The 16837-nt window shown below is 39.0% G+C and overlaps 1 protein-coding gene across 3 annotated transcripts; it reads right to left on the reverse strand.

Annotated features, from left to right (window-relative positions):
* Positions 1 to 2396: 2396 nt before the first annotated feature.
* LOC140952656 (intraflagellar transport protein 22 homolog) lies at positions 2397 to 14348 on the reverse strand. 3 transcript variants are annotated; one of them, XM_073402090.1, is made up of 10 exons: positions 14246 to 14341; positions 13354 to 13575; positions 12789 to 12836; positions 12177 to 12464; positions 7285 to 7355; positions 7017 to 7099; positions 5629 to 5721; positions 4476 to 4574; positions 3396 to 3496; positions 2397 to 2952 (listed from the first exon to the last, which is right to left on the reverse strand). In XM_073402090.1, the coding sequence occupies exons 2-10, from the start codon at positions 13400 to 13402 to the stop codon at positions 2801 to 2803; spliced, it is 984 nt and encodes a 327-aa protein (XP_073258191.1). In that variant the 5' UTR covers positions 13403 to 13575; positions 14246 to 14341; the 3' UTR covers positions 2397 to 2800. The 3 variants fall into 3 exon arrangements, with proteins under 3 accessions (XP_073258191.1, XP_073258192.1, XP_073258193.1); XM_073402091.1 differs by lacking the exon at positions 13354 to 13575 and having other exon boundaries at positions 14246 to 14348; XM_073402092.1 differs by lacking the exons at positions 12177 to 12464; positions 12789 to 12836; positions 13354 to 13575; positions 14246 to 14341 and adding exons at positions 8313 to 8387; positions 11248 to 11440.
* Between the last annotated feature and the right edge of the window lie 2489 nt (positions 14349 to 16837).

Raw genomic sequence — 16837 nt, forward strand, 5'->3', positions numbered from 1 at the left:
TCCTGCTGGAAGTTTTGAACACTTGCTATGCGCTCACTGACAAATTACACAGGAATAAGTCGAATAAGGATTAAGACCTGTAAAACTTGTTTAATATAAAAGTACTGGAAAAAAGACTACAACGCGCCAATATCTTGCTAATAAGAACGAGTCTTTTATCCTGAGGCTCTTTTTTATTTACAATTGATAGCATTTCAAAAGGCTAACGTCCATCTTATTGAGTTATACTGCTTGAGCGTCCATACAAAAACTCTTTCATTAGGCTCGATCGTTTCAAATGTCGAGTTTAATGCTACTGCCGAAATTGAAGCCGGCTGGCTCGACTGTAACAAGACTGCACCACTGTTGGTTTCAGCATAAATGTAAAAACGCCTGGCTTTGACAATTTTTAAAATGCATCCTAAGTATTTATAATTCATAAATTGAGTTCGACATGACAAAAGCACGACGTTTTAGCGGACGGGTCTAACTTATTCGCTTCAGGAGACGTTTAAATTGGCGATTAGCAATGTTCAGATCCCCGTAAACTTTAAGTCGAGAAAAGTTGCCGATCATTTCAACTACTATATTAACAAGCGGAATCGCTGCTTCGTTATCCTCTCTGGGTCTGACTAAATATAACGCCTAACTCTGACAAGCAAATAATTCATCAACTTTTCGGCTTAATTTACTACCGGTTCTGTGATAAAAAACAACGCGGCTTTCGCCTGACAATTGTTTCATGAAGTAAAGTTTCAAACGAGGACGGACATTGTAAAAAACTCTGACTTAACTCAACAGATGACCTAGAAGTGTACAAAACTAAAACAATTCATCATCCTCAAATTTGCCAAGTTTCTCAGCGGAAGCAAGGAACCTTTTAAATGGCAGCTGAAGAAGCCAAACCAAGTGCTAGCTTCCTTCATGATTAAATGTAGATAAAAGCAGGAGAAGGGAAAAGTATTTTTATTACCACACCCTTGCCTCGCTTTTTTAAGACCTTTTTGTTTCCTACATGTAATGTTAAATCTTTTATTCCTGTAAGTTATCCTCTCACCGTAAATTGTATGTTTTCCGAACGGAGTGTTCCTGCTACCGATTCCTACATTTCCTGATTTCGAAAAAATAAAAGTTTTTTCTTAAATAACGATCTAGTTTAAGTTTGTCTTTTATTTAAAAAAAAAAATTCGTCTTCTTTTAATATGACCGAATTTGACCCTATAGGTCGTACGTCACCTTCAAACATGAGGGAGTTGTATTGACACGACGCATTCATTCTAGATCTGTCATACGCATCGCTTTCAAAGCTAAAGGCTAAGAACCCCAATTAAGACTCTGTTCAACAGTATTGTATCACACCGCGATCATATCCATTTATAAGGCTCTACATATTTGTGCTAATATTTTTTGTAGAGTTTTATGACAAAGAACACAACTTCGACCGCTTAAAAAAAAAAAACCAGACCCTAATGCATCAGTCAATTCCACCTGCGCCCAGCCCCCCCCCCCCGGGGCAACTGCGGGGCATTTGCCCGCCTTGTCAGTCCCGGGGGGGGGGGGGGCATTTGCAAATGTTGCACTGCCCGGGGCCCGGGCATTTGCTAACCCCCGGGCCAATCCCGAGCTTTTGACACGCACGCGGTTTCCTATCAGAATATAACTACAAAGAAGGTTTTACTGGAAGAAAAGCAGATTGGCTCATTTGTCAAGGACAGGAATAAATTGTAGAGGGTTGTAACGGCATGTTCTCGATTTTACATATATGTATGAATTTTTTCATTGCTTATCAAGCCAGAATTACGTAGCGAAATTGGAGCTATCGATGTGAATCAACGTTTTTTTTTGGTTATTGAATCAAATTTATGTTGATACTATTTGAAGAACATCCCTTCATATTTATAAAACTATTCATAACATATAACTTTACAGCGCTCTATTAATTTTAATGTCAATAATTTTATACCAATACTAAAACCATAAACTGGTGCATGTCGTCGCGGTGCGAAGTCTTAATTAGAATCCTCGCGCTATTACAAAAAAAGCCGTTAATTAAACCAAAAAAAATCGCACATTAAAATGCTTAAAACGGCACTATTTGACTGTGCGATCAATAAAAACTGTTGCAGTGTTGACGGAGGACGGGGCATTTGCCCTCTTTTTTCGTCCCCACCCCGGGGGATTTGACAGCTCAAGAGTCCCCACCCCCGGGAATTTGCCATCCAAGGCCAAAAAAATGCTAATGCCCGGGGGTCAGCCCGGGGGGGGGGGGGGGGGGCTGGGCGCAGGTGGAATTGACTGATGCATAAAACACGTTAATTTTTTTTCACGGTATCATCTCTAGCTGGATGTATTTCTCTACGGTTTACAAACATTAAATATTACAAAAATTGCCGAATGAACGAAAGTAGATGAAAACGTACACCGCCGAAGAAACAACGTTTAATAATTTAAACTTTTGCAAAACAAATATATTTACAATAATTATTTACACTGATTTCACAAGAGTTGCAACAAACGAGAATTGAAGTGCCGAACAAGAGCCATTCTGTCACTACAGAAAATCTAATTTTGTTTGGGTTAATCGAGAGGTTTATGCAGCCATACACAGGTTACTTTTCCAGTGACTATTCCTTATGTGCGGGTTTTTCTTTACCCATGTGCCAAGAGAGAAGTGATGATGACGACGACGATGATAGTGATAATGATGATGAAAAGTCACTGCATTTCTGTGCTTGCTTTCTAAACGTAAAAATCTTGTACATAAGAGATGCAGTTCAACAATCGGGGCCAAACAGTGAATCACAGTTGTATCAAAGCCGTATCATGTGTTCATTATACTCAGTTCTTCCTGGTCTCGTTTATCAGTCCAATTACTGATCACTTTAGCCAGAAAGTTGTGAAATTCATCCCTCACTGCTTCTGGTTCTTCATCAAGGTTTGTCTGAACACATGTTACTCTGGATAGCGATGAGGCTGAGGAGAGAACCAAGGCATTAAATTAGAGAGTTTTTAATAGATTCGACGACGAGGACGACTACGAATTTTTTTTCGTGCAGTCTCAAAAACTGGGCATGTGAGAACCCCTCCTCTCTATCCCCTCACACCCTCCCCTCTCCTGTGCATCTAATGTTCCCCTCTCTCCCCTCCCTTTCGAACACCTTCCAAGCGAGCTAACAGAGAGCTCAAAACACAAGCAAAAATTCATCGCATATCCAACAAAAGCTACTGAGTTTATAGAAACACAGATGGATGAACCAAGCAAAACTGAGCCATGCATGTTTTTGAACATGAGATAAAAGCAGCTGCCTTTTCTACATACCCATGGAGAATGGGCAAACAGCTATTAACATTTTTATTGATCACCCTCTATTTGCTGCACTGCACAACACTGCACACAGTTACTATAATAAACTTACGAAGTTGTGTTCTGGTCAAATCAGCAGCTGAAGGCCGATGATGAGCAAACACTATACATTGAGAATCTTTGAGGTTTTGTCCTTGAACAAACTGACTGTACCTAGAAACAATAAAGAAGTACAGTAACTAATGAATGAAACTGACTGACAAGGTTAAGTTAGCCACAATTTCTTCCAAAGATAAAAATTCTAGCTTTTTTCTCCTTGGTTTACTTGCACTTAAGTCCATAAGTCAAAAATACTTACTTCAATTCATATGCTAGAAAGTTAAAAAAAATCAGGTGAAAACAGCACTGAGTCATAATACTTTATCCACTCAGATTGTATGCTACCTTTTACTAGAACAATGTTAGACAAAAAAAATGGTTAAACGTTGGCAAAATGTTAGGGGGTTTGTCAGCATGACTAAGAGCTGGAGAAAATGGCGGAGGATTTCACACTCTTTGGGTATGAAGAAATTGTGGAACTTCTGCCTAAAAACATAGCAAGAACAGCAAAAGTACAACTCAATGGATGACAACTGCTATTAATTGAAGATGATCTGCTACACTGTAGACCAACAATCCCTTTCTATCCTTAATTTGCCGTGGAACAGATAAATGTATTTGTATCATAATTTTGAACAAATTTGAACAATAAATCAGCAATATTATTGGATAAGGCTTTTGCATGATCTGAAGAACTATTATGCAGATCTTGATAAGCGTTATCTGCCTCAGCCGATAACATTTTCCTTGATCTGCATAAATCTTCAGATCAAATAACTGGTAAAAATTACCACTTATTTGAATCAGTCTTTTTATGATACCAAGATTTTTGTTCAAAATACATATGTAGTTTGTGTTACTAGAAGCCCCACTTTTATCTTGAAAGTTTATTTGTGCAGATTATAAGTAAACTCTGCAGGTGAAACATGAGGCTGTTTGAGTTACTTATCGAAGTAAACTCTATTGAACGATGCAGAGGAAACCAAACCTACCTTTAGACAGTGAAACATCCTCTTTATTATTTATTACATATATCACTCAACAATAATCGCTACATTTATGATAAAATGAAAGAAGCTTATCTTTTTCATACCATGTTTCCAGTTCCTTATCATGGTTTGCTTCATCTGGATTGTATACAATTACAACTCCATTTGCATCCTTTTGAAAAGCTGGCCAACAGGTAGAAAATCTACAAAAGGTAAAAAGATCACAGTCAAAAAGCTCTTTATTTATTTTCTATATTATTTTTTTACTAGCTAAGTGTTGATTTGATCAGGTGTTTCAAGCCACAGTTTTACAATGTTTGCAAAAACACAGATGACTAGGGAATTCTTTGTTTTCCCAGCATATACTTTATACTTACTTTATTGAATTCGCCACAGTGACTCAACACGGTTACCGGGGATGAAAAAGCACCAGTGGCCAATTTGATATCAACCCCTTTATTACCCACCCTGCCCATGAAAGGTTGTACCACACTACTGGGGTCAGTTATTTCAACACCCTGGGTGTTGGCCTGGTCGGGGTTTGAACCTGTGACCTCCTGCTTGGCAAACCAGCACTTATCCAATTGAGCTAACCAGGTGGTGGTTATGTTATGAAAAGAGTACATTCAGCCCTACAGTGTTAAGGCTGTGACTTTACAGCCCCTGTTGACCCCAGGAGCCTTAATTTTTCCCTTTAAAAAAAGGTCACTAGAAAATTTGGGGTTTTTCATATGAATCATATGCTGGGCACCCTAGATTTCCCGAGTTCAGAAGTACTGGGCTCCCTTCATTCGGCTCCCTTCATTCTTTGCTAGAGCACAACCTTGAGTGTAAATGTCACTTTAATTCATCGAGAATGACTGGAGTCAAGCAATTAGAGAATCTGTATCAAGCAATTTAACTATTGCTAACTGATTGTAAACATCCTTAACAGTAATGCAGTAATGATCACCAACCATCACAAAACTCTGGGACACTTTAGAAAAATAGCATCCTTGGCAATTTGGGGACAGGAAATTGGGATGGAATATTTACAGGTGAAGCTGTTTGTTCAACAAGAATGAAGATACAGCCAATTAAAAACTCCAAAAATTAATAATAAAGAAGACATCTACACAATGTGTCCCACAATCCATAAATTTCTTAATAAAATTTTAAGTTTTTGAACAGCTGGATCTTGTTCAATATTGGCCCAATTAACACCAAACTTGGACTTGGACAACTCAGGCAGTGGCATCAAGGTCAGTTCACACTTACTTATGATTTCCACTGCAGTCCCATAACTCCACCTCACAATTGGCTGTTTTGCCAGGTGATATTTCTATCCCATTGCATTCAAATTCTAGTATTCTGTTGGGGAGATAATGATACAAAATAAATAAACCAAGCATGTGCAATAAATACAGTCCTTCTAGCAACAGATGCATCGGATGATATTGTGCTAGTAAACAGGTAGCTGTTGCTAAAGTGAGTTTAAGCGGAAACACAAGAATAGCAAAACCTTGCGTTCCTCTCTGCTTATATACTTATGCTTATGTAAGTGTTATTTCCAGTGAGGGCATGTTCCACATAACCATAAGCAACACAAATTAGGGCACTTGTCCCAAAACCTCTCCTTTCCTGCCATGACAGATTTATTCTTTTCAGCCAACATTAGTTTGATAAAATTTGTATGCTTCTGTCAGTTTAGCCTGCTTCACAGACATAATTTAAACTCAGTTAGTAACATCAGCAAAGCAGCACTGAGATCCTTGTTCTGGGCAATGGCTTATTTAAAAGGTGAATCATGGCGCCTACTCAAATCCTGGTACAAAGGTGGGACCCAGAACAAGGATTTTGGCGCTGACTCACAGATGGACTTAACCAGAGTTTTGTTTCATCTGTGGCGCAGGCTACTACCAGTTCTGCACCTGCTTATGTCACCTTAATGAAAGCTAAGTACATGTAAGTAATGCCAAGATGTCACATAATTTATATGCTGCCGACCTACCTACATAGCCATGTTCTGATATGAGGACAGAAAATGCCGACAACTGCTAAGCCGGTGCGCCTACAAAGTTGACTTGATTTCAACTTCACAGGCATGCCAGCAGCAGACCTGCAATACTCCTTGTTGCCCACAGCACATGTTCTAATGTGTCAGAACAGTATCCCGAGTGTTACTGGCAACAGGTAGGTTCGAGGCTTATTTGAACCACATCAGATGAAATGTCACTGACGATTTAGCATAGACACACAAATAATGAAGACAGGCAATATCAACAAATACCTCACGAAAATCCAGCGATACAAACCTAAGTTTATTCTGTCCACACACTCAAGGACGGGTTGTCACAAGTTCAGAGAAAAGAGATAACTTCCAGCTGCCTATACAACCATTATAGTGCTACATGTAAGCTAAACTAAAATAACTTATTCGTACATTTTGATTCATGATCAATTTTTGAGGCCGCAAATCTCAACAGATTCGTAAACAAAACCTGATTAATTCGATTTCTCATTAAGTTGATAAAGAAATGCAAAGTATAAATTACAAAATACTTGGTCTCTAAGTTCCACTGCTTATAAACATTCCCGGTTGCCATATATTGAAATTTCGCACTAAAATGTGCATCATCTACATCAAATATATCTCTTAAAACTACCTGACACCTTGTGTTGGATGGTACTCTCCTCCTGAAGTCTCGGTAGCGTCAGAGAGGAAATTTGAAATTACGGTTTTCCCGCTCTGTGGAAAGCAAAAAAAATATTAACAGTGAAGCAGCCAGACTTATCTGACTTATTCGAGTGGAAAAACATAGCATCTCGCCACAATATTTTCTCACATATTTTCTTTGACAGCCCTAAGATATTTTTGAAACCCTCCATAGCGATCTAGCAGACATATTTAGTTGATTAATCTAAGAAATTTACCTCACAAGGCCCTAACACAAGAACTTTTGCTTTAAACATCCCGAGGTAAGCGATCTCTTTCTTTCTTCGATCTGGAAAAAGAAAAAAAATGGAGAAGATTGGGGCGAGTGTAAGGAACGCCTGGTAAAAAAAGTAAATTTTTATCATTGTTACAGTTGCAGGGCTGCCGTGGCTCAGACATTGAATAATTGGTGTAGGTAGGAAAAACTCAGTGACTATGGTTTGAACCCAGAAACCATGCAATGTAAAAGTGAGTGGAATATTATCGTCCAGGTGCAGCAACCGTATCAACTGAGCGGAACTCGCGCCGTTGTGACTATAGCCCGTGGACACAGACGTATTTCCGGACTACTGAGTGCGCGAAAGACAGTAACAACGCAGGGCCTTCATCTTTAGTTTTTTTAAGTCCCTGAGTTTTTAAAGTTTGGTATACGCACTCCATAGATTAGGCTCCCTCGCAGCCGTTTTTGGATGTCACGCAACGCTCCCCGCAAACAAACCGAAAGGACAATGAGAAAGGAATGTAGTTCGGATGTCAGCAGCCGTTCTTTTGGGGGAGCGTTGCGTGACATCCAAAAAATGGCTGCGAGGATTCTGCGAGGGAGACTATCCATAGATCAGCGCCAGTGACAACTGAGTCATTCTCGTACCCAGAGCCCGTCGCTTCTTCTGATCACGTGGTCTGGTCCTTGTTATTGAGCTAACACCTGCCACATTTGTTCTCTTCTTTCAAAAAAAATTAAAATTAAAATTAAACCTTGCAATTTTCGGTAAATTTGAGGGAAGTTAAAAATAAAATGTGCTAACTATGGAAAAAGTTTTTATACCACTTTTTTAACTCGGAATGTGTAAGTCTAGACTCGAGTTTTGTTTGTTGGAAACGACCGCAATAGCGGAAATTGACCCTAGTTAGTGAAACTACTTGCATCGCTTTACAAAAACAATAATGAGGCATTCACATCGTTCTGAATAAGAGTTGAAAGGATAGCGATTGCAAAAGGGTCAAAATAGGAAAGCACTTAAGATACCTCTTTTCCTATAGTTCCTAGGAATGTCTACGGGTTCTGTCAAGACGGAGCTCTGAAGGGTTGTTCGTGGCATGACTTCAGTTGATTAATGAACAAGAAGATCAACAATAGAATTCTACTGACCGTCAATAGTTCGAAATAGAGCTTTTAAATATTGATGTTTTACTAAACCTTGGCTCCACAGCGGCAAAATTGAACAACAAATTTTTAATAATTAATATGAAAATGTCTCGACATTAAGCCTCACAAATCAAGGGTAAACACAAAAAATATTAAGAATCCTCTTTACATGAGCCCAAAAAGTTTAGTCAATCGAACAATGACCAAACAAAACAACTCCGTCTACGCCATAGCTCGCGTAGTTGTACTGCTTTGTTATTCGCTACGCGCATAATTAACCCGTTATCTAGGTAACCTTTCACCCCCCGTCTCTCGTTGTTTCTCTGTCAGTTTCAGTTGACTGTCTAGCGTTGTGTAATAAACGTGTGTAAAAAGTGTTCAAATTCTCTCGGTCCCGGCCATCCATGGCTGTGAATAGCAAACCGTCAGGGTCTGGCTAACTTGGTTACCATGGTTACTTGCAAACAAAGGAACAGAGAAAATTATCAAGAAAAGGACTTAAGTTGTAAATGTTTTTTCAAGTGTCGCACGCACTTATTTTTTATAAGTTGAATAACTTGATCACCTAGCCATAACTGACTGCATTCTACAGCTGTGACTATAATCGCTGATAACAGGCCATTATACCTAGACCGACAAGAAAAAACCGCGATCAAACCATGAAATTGTCTTGTGTTCTTTCCGCTTTCAAGACGAAATCGGGAAAATCTATCAATATTTTGTGTTCGGTTTAATTATTGGATATAAGATTATTTGATATGATAACTTCCTTGGATGAAAATCTATCCTCTATTCCTAAATATGCTTAAAAATTAGGATCTAACATCGACACCACAAGACAAAAGCGCTATGCCACAGGTAACCCACGAACAGCAGTTTATCACAAAGTTCGCCTACGCGCGCACCCTATCCTCGTGCTCTAACAAGAAGACGGCCGCTGATTCTCAAGAGAGACGACTGGGGACGAGTCAGAGACGGCCGTACTGATCACCGCGACGTCACTAGCTACTAGAAGAAAGATTTTACTCCTGCGATTGCCTGTCAGATCATTGCTCTAATTGAATCCATTGTAGATACTAAAACTAAAGCAGCGGGGAATACTTTTGCGGTAGATAACAGTTTCGTCAACAAAAGCGAAATGACATTAATTCCTTTTGCTTAGCGTTAAAAACCCTAATCAGATACTGATAAAACTGAGGGACCCAGAACAGAACATATAACTAAGATTTCTTCTCTTGTGTTTAGATACGTCCGTAACTGATCTGGTCGCGGAGCTTAGAAAATGCGATTCTCTTTCTCAGATCATCACATTCAAAGGAAACGACAGCCAGAATTGTGTCTAGATTCTTAAACTAGTTACACGACGCTCCTACTATTTTCCCGACCCATGGCCAGTTTCCTACTCATTAGGCTTACGGGTGAAGTAATGCCGTATTTTTTTTACTGGGTATCATCGTTTACGAGGTCCCGCTAAATCTGGGCCTTAACTTTGTTTTCGTTTCGCGTTTCCCGCCAGAATTTGATTTACCAGGCGAAACGAAAATTGAGCCTGATCTCATCAGGTAAATGCTCGTGTATTTTCATTTTCGCATGTAAATACTATATTTGGAACGAAAAGAAAAGATGGACCAATCAAACTTTCTGAAAGAGGTGACGTAATATTACTTCCCGCTCCCTGGAGGGAACGGTGGCGACGGCTACAACTGACGTCACTTAAAAGGTGTATTCGCGCTGCTTCAAACTTTATCTCCTTTATATTCCATCTCGTTCAGTTCGTAAAATGTTAGCAATTTTTTCTGGATAATTAATTCTAAAGACATTGAAGTCCAGGAAAAGAAAAAGAAAGTCGTCGTCTTGTGTTTTCATCCCCCACAAAACGGCACTTTCATATCGTATTGTGTGATGAACCAGATGATGAACTTGCAACGTTGTTGTTATAAAGCCTTGCTTTTTTGAGGCGCCAGCGAGGGTTTCCAAATATGTTACTTAGAAAAAATGAATCTACGAGCATTGAAAGCGAGTTACACGTTTCAATCGCTAAGAGTTTGTGGTTTAAGACAATCGCTATTTGCAATGAATTACTGTTTTTCCACTTGCAGGGTTTAAATCACCAGTTGTTTCCGGATTCAGTGTGTGATTCATATTGTTTTAACAAGCCTATAGTATTTAATTTTATCTTTTATAACAGAGGGATTTCTTTAAAAAAATACGAGAAGATTGTGTCTACTGTTAACAGAATAAAAAGTACACTATAAAAGGTTTTAGTGAAACAGAGGAAGGCAGCTGTAAATCGATCAATGTAAGCTTGATCTCCTTAAAAGTAAATTGACATAGAATTGACATTAGCAATGGTAATATTATGTGGCATCCTGTATCTATCTGATTTTCAAAGCTAATACTTCCATTCATTAGCAAATAGTTTTCGAGTTGAAAAAGAGGTTTTAGAAAGACCACAGAGAGACAACCCGTCTATTTTAAAAGAGTTATGCGAGACATTAGGGCCATTTATACGAGGAAAAATAAGACGCCTCTTATTTTTCCTCGTATAAATGGCCCTAATATCAAATGCATATGGATTGCACTTATTAGAGGAAAGCGATATAATATTTGTTTTTTTACGCTTTTTTGTCTCCTTTCTTTCTTAATTAATATTTAGAAGTATTTTCTGTGAAATATACGTTTATATTTTGATATATCGACCTCTCTTCGTGTTTGCATCTAGGCGTAGCTATCCTGGAACAAATGATCACCATCCAAAAGTTTCAATGATTCAATTTAGTACAAATTGCAACCTTGTTTTTTTTTTAATACTTACGTCCATTCGTCGCATATTTTTCAGGCTTAGATTTCTTTTTAGACTTTTCACGGTTAGTTTGATCCCGCCCTTCGTTGTGCGATGACCGAGAATGCTTTGCTGAGGCTAGAACATTTGCTCTACGCTCGGCCGACATGGCGAGTGCTTGGTTAATATACATTTGCTTTTTTGAATAAGTATTAGGTATTCGAGTTTTAAAAGACCTCTTTACATAATGAGTGCCACACGTTTGACATTTGCGAATCAAGGAAATTATTTTGATTTAATCAAGCATTTTCTTTTATCTAATACTGTGCAGCGAGACGCCGGCGGAGGTTTAAATTCAGTTGTTCCGGAACATTATTCTGACAACTTGTCGTTTTGTTTGAAAGAGATTTACCTGATTTACTGAAAAGCCAATGAGATTTCGATGGCTTTTAGCTTTGTCACTATGATGCTTGATTTTGAATCAGAGAGCTAACATTTTATCGAATAAATTCAACGAAAAAGACTCTGTACTGTGTTCATCTACAGAGTTGACAATTTTCAATTGTCAGAGAAAACCCCATGAAAACAAAATTATCGATCTTGGTACAATTTTGTTTTAAAAAGATGAAGAAAAACCGCTTCAGCTCTGGAAACGACGTAAACTTTTCTCGTTTTTTCAAAAATATTTTCGTGTCTCGGTACATAGTTAAATAATCAGCATTTTAATAAGTACCTCTGTCATTTTTTAATCACCGCTTAAAGCGAGAGAGATTGCGCTTGTTAAGTGTTTTCAAAAAACGTTTTTGCTTCTAGAAATGGTAATCACCAACCTAAATTAACGTGAAAACACAAGAACAACTATACCTCTTTCATAATTAAAGAGAAGGATAAAATGCCAACCTATAAGTGCGCGTTTATTCGAGTCAAAGACCCCTTGTTTCGTGCATGCGCGTAGCACTTGCCTTCGGATCTGCGTCTCGTGGTTTGTTCTTCGTAGCTGATTCGGCTGCCAGCTGACGGACGCCGTTGATCTTCTTGAGTTCGGTTGACCACGGACGAGCGACGTTGTTCGTCTTGACCACGTGCGCTAACCGCTGATAAACGTCGCTGATCTTCGTGACCGGGTCGGCCGCCAGCTGATGGACGCCGCTGCTCTTCATGAGTTCGATTTAGAACAGAAGGGCGTCGTTTTTCGTCTTGACCTCGAGTGCTCACTGATGAACGTCGCTGATCTCCGTGACCGGTCGGACCTAGATTCAATGATACACTATATAAGTACAATAAAGTAAAAAGTGAAAATTGGTGTCAGTTCATTACAGTCCAAAAGGTCAGATTTCTGGAGGTTAATCCGCGACAAACTCGGATTTGGAAAGAGTAGATTAGTAATCTCGCAAATTATTGGCATTTATTGTGCATGTTGTGTTGCAATTCCAACCCATTCTAAATGAAAAACTCGTAGTCGTAGGTTCACTTAACTGAGTAACCCGGAGCGACAATGCCAAAACAAGATTTTTCGAGGAAATCGACAACTGCTCCAAAAGTTTAATTCCTGTTGCAGAGGTGTCCCAACTTACCCGAGGCAGGATGTGCACCGCTACTTCTCCGTCGTCGATGCTGTTCACCTGTGTAAAGGGACGGCCCGTTAGCACATGACTATTAAATACAAACTTTCACCCTAATGCATCGTTCAATTTTAACTGTGCACCTTCTGCCCAAGTTTAATCTCCGAGTCATTTTTTTTCCAGTGGATTAAGGACACCTAAGCTCGCAAATGCCCTGTGGTGGGGATGCATATGATCCCCCTAAGGAGCTCCTGTTGGCCTCAGAAATCGTGACCAATCAACACTGCAGAGGTTACCCTAAAAAAACCTCTCCAAGTTCGTCCAGTAATTGACGGAAAAGGCCAATCTGCGTCTAAGTGCTAGTCCTTTCCTATAAAATCCTCCATGCTTGTATTTCGGACACCACGTGTGTCAAACGGCCTAAAGTCAAGCCGGGACAGCCTCGGGGAAGGCCGAACACCCGACCGGTGAGACTGACAAGGCGTACCGTCCCCTCAGTTTCTCAGGGAAAGAAAGGCACAGCTGCAATTGACTAACGGATAAGATCAGAACTAATCTTAACAAACGTCTTGTTTATCCTGAAGCGAGTAATTCGTTCCTTTGGTCGCATTACAGCGTGGATCCATAAAAGAGTATATAATTCCCACTTAGCGAACCAATTTCTCGTATCTCCTCAGTTTTCTATGTACTTTTTAAAGTGACTTATTTTCACATCGCCTGATCTGTTCGCAGTGTCCCATTATTCTAGCATCAACCTCCACCTCCCGCATCACTCGTCCTCCTTAAGCAATCGCGGGTTCTGGAATCAAGATTGGTGTTAATCTGCGATCAAATGGGGGAGGCAAAAACAGCGAAAAATCGACGAATGGCCGGACGGGCTTCCGGCCAAAGAACAAGGGAAGAAGGACCGTCTGAACTTGACTAGCCCTAGTCCCCGTTAGCGCTGGCAGGAAATTTGAAACACAAAACCGTGAAGCCATAGCTTTCAATAGCAATAACAATAAACATATCTTAAAAGGCGAGAGCCTTTGACAATAAATAATTTGAAACAGAGTCCGTTTTAAATTTAAGCCACGCGGCAAATTGGCTTCCATTTATAACTCTGTCATCAAGGTTCCAAGGTGAAAATTTTGTGTTGTTCCATTCTTTTTTAAAAAAAAAGGCTCTTGATGTATCTCAATCATTTAAAGTAGATAAAAATTCATCCCAAAAATCTCTGTCAATTTTCCCTATTCACAAAGCCACTTGATTGAAAGATCGACGACATTTTTAATAACTCCAATCGAATCATAGCTTGTAACTTTTTTTATTGCACAGTTGTTATCTTTGCTCATATTTATTTTAAGGCGTGATTGGCAAAAATATAAAGCTAAAAAGTCTTCCAAAAATATATATAAGCTATACATCACCGGCCGGTTAACCTTACGAAAAGAACGTTTCCCATGCGTCTAAAGAAAAATTATACATACCGTTTGAGGTCTTTGCATCCATTTTGTAGCCGGTTATCAGCACCAAGGTTCGCCTTGAGGAGCGGCAAATGGTTTTTTACACCGAATAGAGTCCATAAGCCATATAAAATTACAGATATCGATTAGTTGCTTTAAATGAATAATAAATCTATTTATATTTTGCTGAAAAGGAAGTATAATTTGCATCTTCAATAAGGCAGAAATGTCGGCTAATTTTTTTTGTAACAGCAAACAATCTAGGGATCAACTTTTTGAGGATTGATAACTTTATTGAACTTCACAGCATTGAAGTTGTGGTGATTGATTTCAAAGTTTTAGCACTTCATCTATATGTTTCAAAAACTGTTAACCCAGAATCTTTAATTAAAGAAAAGTAGGGATTAAATTTCCAATTTACATGCATCACCTGCTCTATGCGCCAGTACAGTTCTTTTGTTTCAAAATTTGCTAGGATATACCAGCAGTTTTAGTGCCATCTAGAGTACGAAACATTGAACATTCATATACGACAAATGAGGTAGTGATGTATTTTATGAGAAACTTCAGTTAAACAGCGGTTCCCAATATGTTGTGGCTGTGTTGAATTATCTACCATTAAAACTTGAGCGAGTCATGGTTGTTTTAGTTTTCTTTGGATGGAAAAAGCCGTGTTGTTTCAATATGAATTCTTTGTCAAAATGCCATCAAGCAGTAGGGACTCTAACAGTGAGAAAAAGATTTCGATAGTAAGATAAACTGTTACAAAAGTAGCATTTTAATGATCACGCAAGACGGAGAGTTGAGTTCTTTGCAATTCGGTCAAAAGCTGACGTTGTTTGGATTAAATGTGTAAATTCAATGTTCAATTAAGCGATTTTGTTCGCTGATTCGCCTCTTGCACATCTACCATATTGCACCTTATTTCATGAATCACACATTTTCTTTTGTTATTCAACATCCTTTATTCAACTTACATACTTCATGAATATTTAACTAACTGAAAGTCCGGGGAGGGCTTGATAATGTAGCAGGGAAGAGCGGGGCTGATGAATTGAATAAATTGCTAATTATAAATGCAAGGACAATATCTATATAAATACCCGGCATTTATTTGTATATTGCCCTGCTGGCCTGGGCAATATACAAATAAATCCCTTCCATTTATAATGAGCAATTAAAGTAAATCATACACTTCCTTTGATCCTGCCAAACATTCTGAGAAAATCTCTCCCTTTAACACAAATATAGAAATTTATTCTGCAACTATAGAAAATACAGTAGTATCCCATATATCATACAGGCTATATGTGTTCACTCTAAGAAAATTTTAAGTCTGATATCTCGGTGGCCCGTACGCTCCATAATCAAGTTATCTGAGATTCCTTTTTCCAGTCCACGTGTTGCTGTTGTGGCCCTCAGACTGTCATTGCTGAATTGGCCCTGTAGGTCTGCGTCTTTACACATTTTGCTAACAACGTTTCCAAGTTTGTTATGTCCAACAGGAGTCGATGTAAACCAAACTGCAAAAATTAACAGTGAAAATAAAAATATGAAACAAAACTGAAACTTCTAATTACCGTCTCCGGCTTGCGACCATTAAAACTGACTGACATTTTTATCCCCTTGCACCCGAATTGTAAATGATCTATATTTATAAGGTATCATACCTTCATCTAATTCATAATCATATCTTCCCGCATACTAATTTGGATTTTCTGCATACTAATTAAGTGTCGCCCTGCATACTAATTCGGTATAGGTTTACTAATGAGTGTTTCTCTACTACAATAGGAACAATAGGCTTGCCTAGACTTGCCCGGTAAGTAACTTAATTAAAAGGAAAATAAGAGCAATCACCTAGCAACGCGAGAAACAGCTTCCTATATCTTATTTAGCGCTAAAACTCGGATATATATAAACAAGACATACACAAAGGGGAGCTGAAAACGCTTTATTTCAAGTTTGTCTGACTACTACAGAACTGTTTTCTCCTTTCTATCTCGAGGAAATGAAAAACTATTGAAGTCTCAACGTTTCACGCGTCATTAGTTAGGTAATTATGCGAGTTCACAAGCCCAAAGTTGAATACAAATTAGCTCTATAGGAAAAACCTCAAGGGACCATATTGACGTATTATTATAAAACAAATAACTTAACAAGGATCAATTGATTAAACACGCGACTAATAATTGCTAGCAATAAAATCAGACACGAGATACCGTTTAAAACAAAAAGAGTCAAATACACAGCGATTTGAAAGAAATCTATTAAAATAGTCAAAGAAAGCAAGCTATCTTTGTTTACCACGTTTCCCTCCTCATTTTTGTTATTCCCTCCTCCTCGAGGTAGGGTCGATGTAGGGTCGATATGGGGTCGATATGGGGTCGATGTAGGGTCGATGTGGGGTCGATGTAGGGTCGATGTAGGGTCCATGTGGGGTCGATGTAGGGTCGATGTAGGGTCGATGTAGGGTCGATGTGGGGTCGATGTGGGGTCGATGTAGGGTCGATGTAGGGTCGATGTGGGGTCGATGTGGGGTCGATGTAGGGTCGATGTAGGGTCGATGTGGGGTCGATGTGGGGTCGATGTAGGGTCGATGTGGGGGTCGATGTT

The sequence above is a fragment of the Porites lutea genome, chromosome 11, assembly GCF_958299795.1.
Source record: "Porites lutea chromosome 11, jaPorLute2.1, whole genome shotgun sequence".
NCBI classification, from domain to species: Eukaryota; Metazoa; Cnidaria; class Anthozoa; order Scleractinia; family Poritidae; genus Porites; species Porites lutea.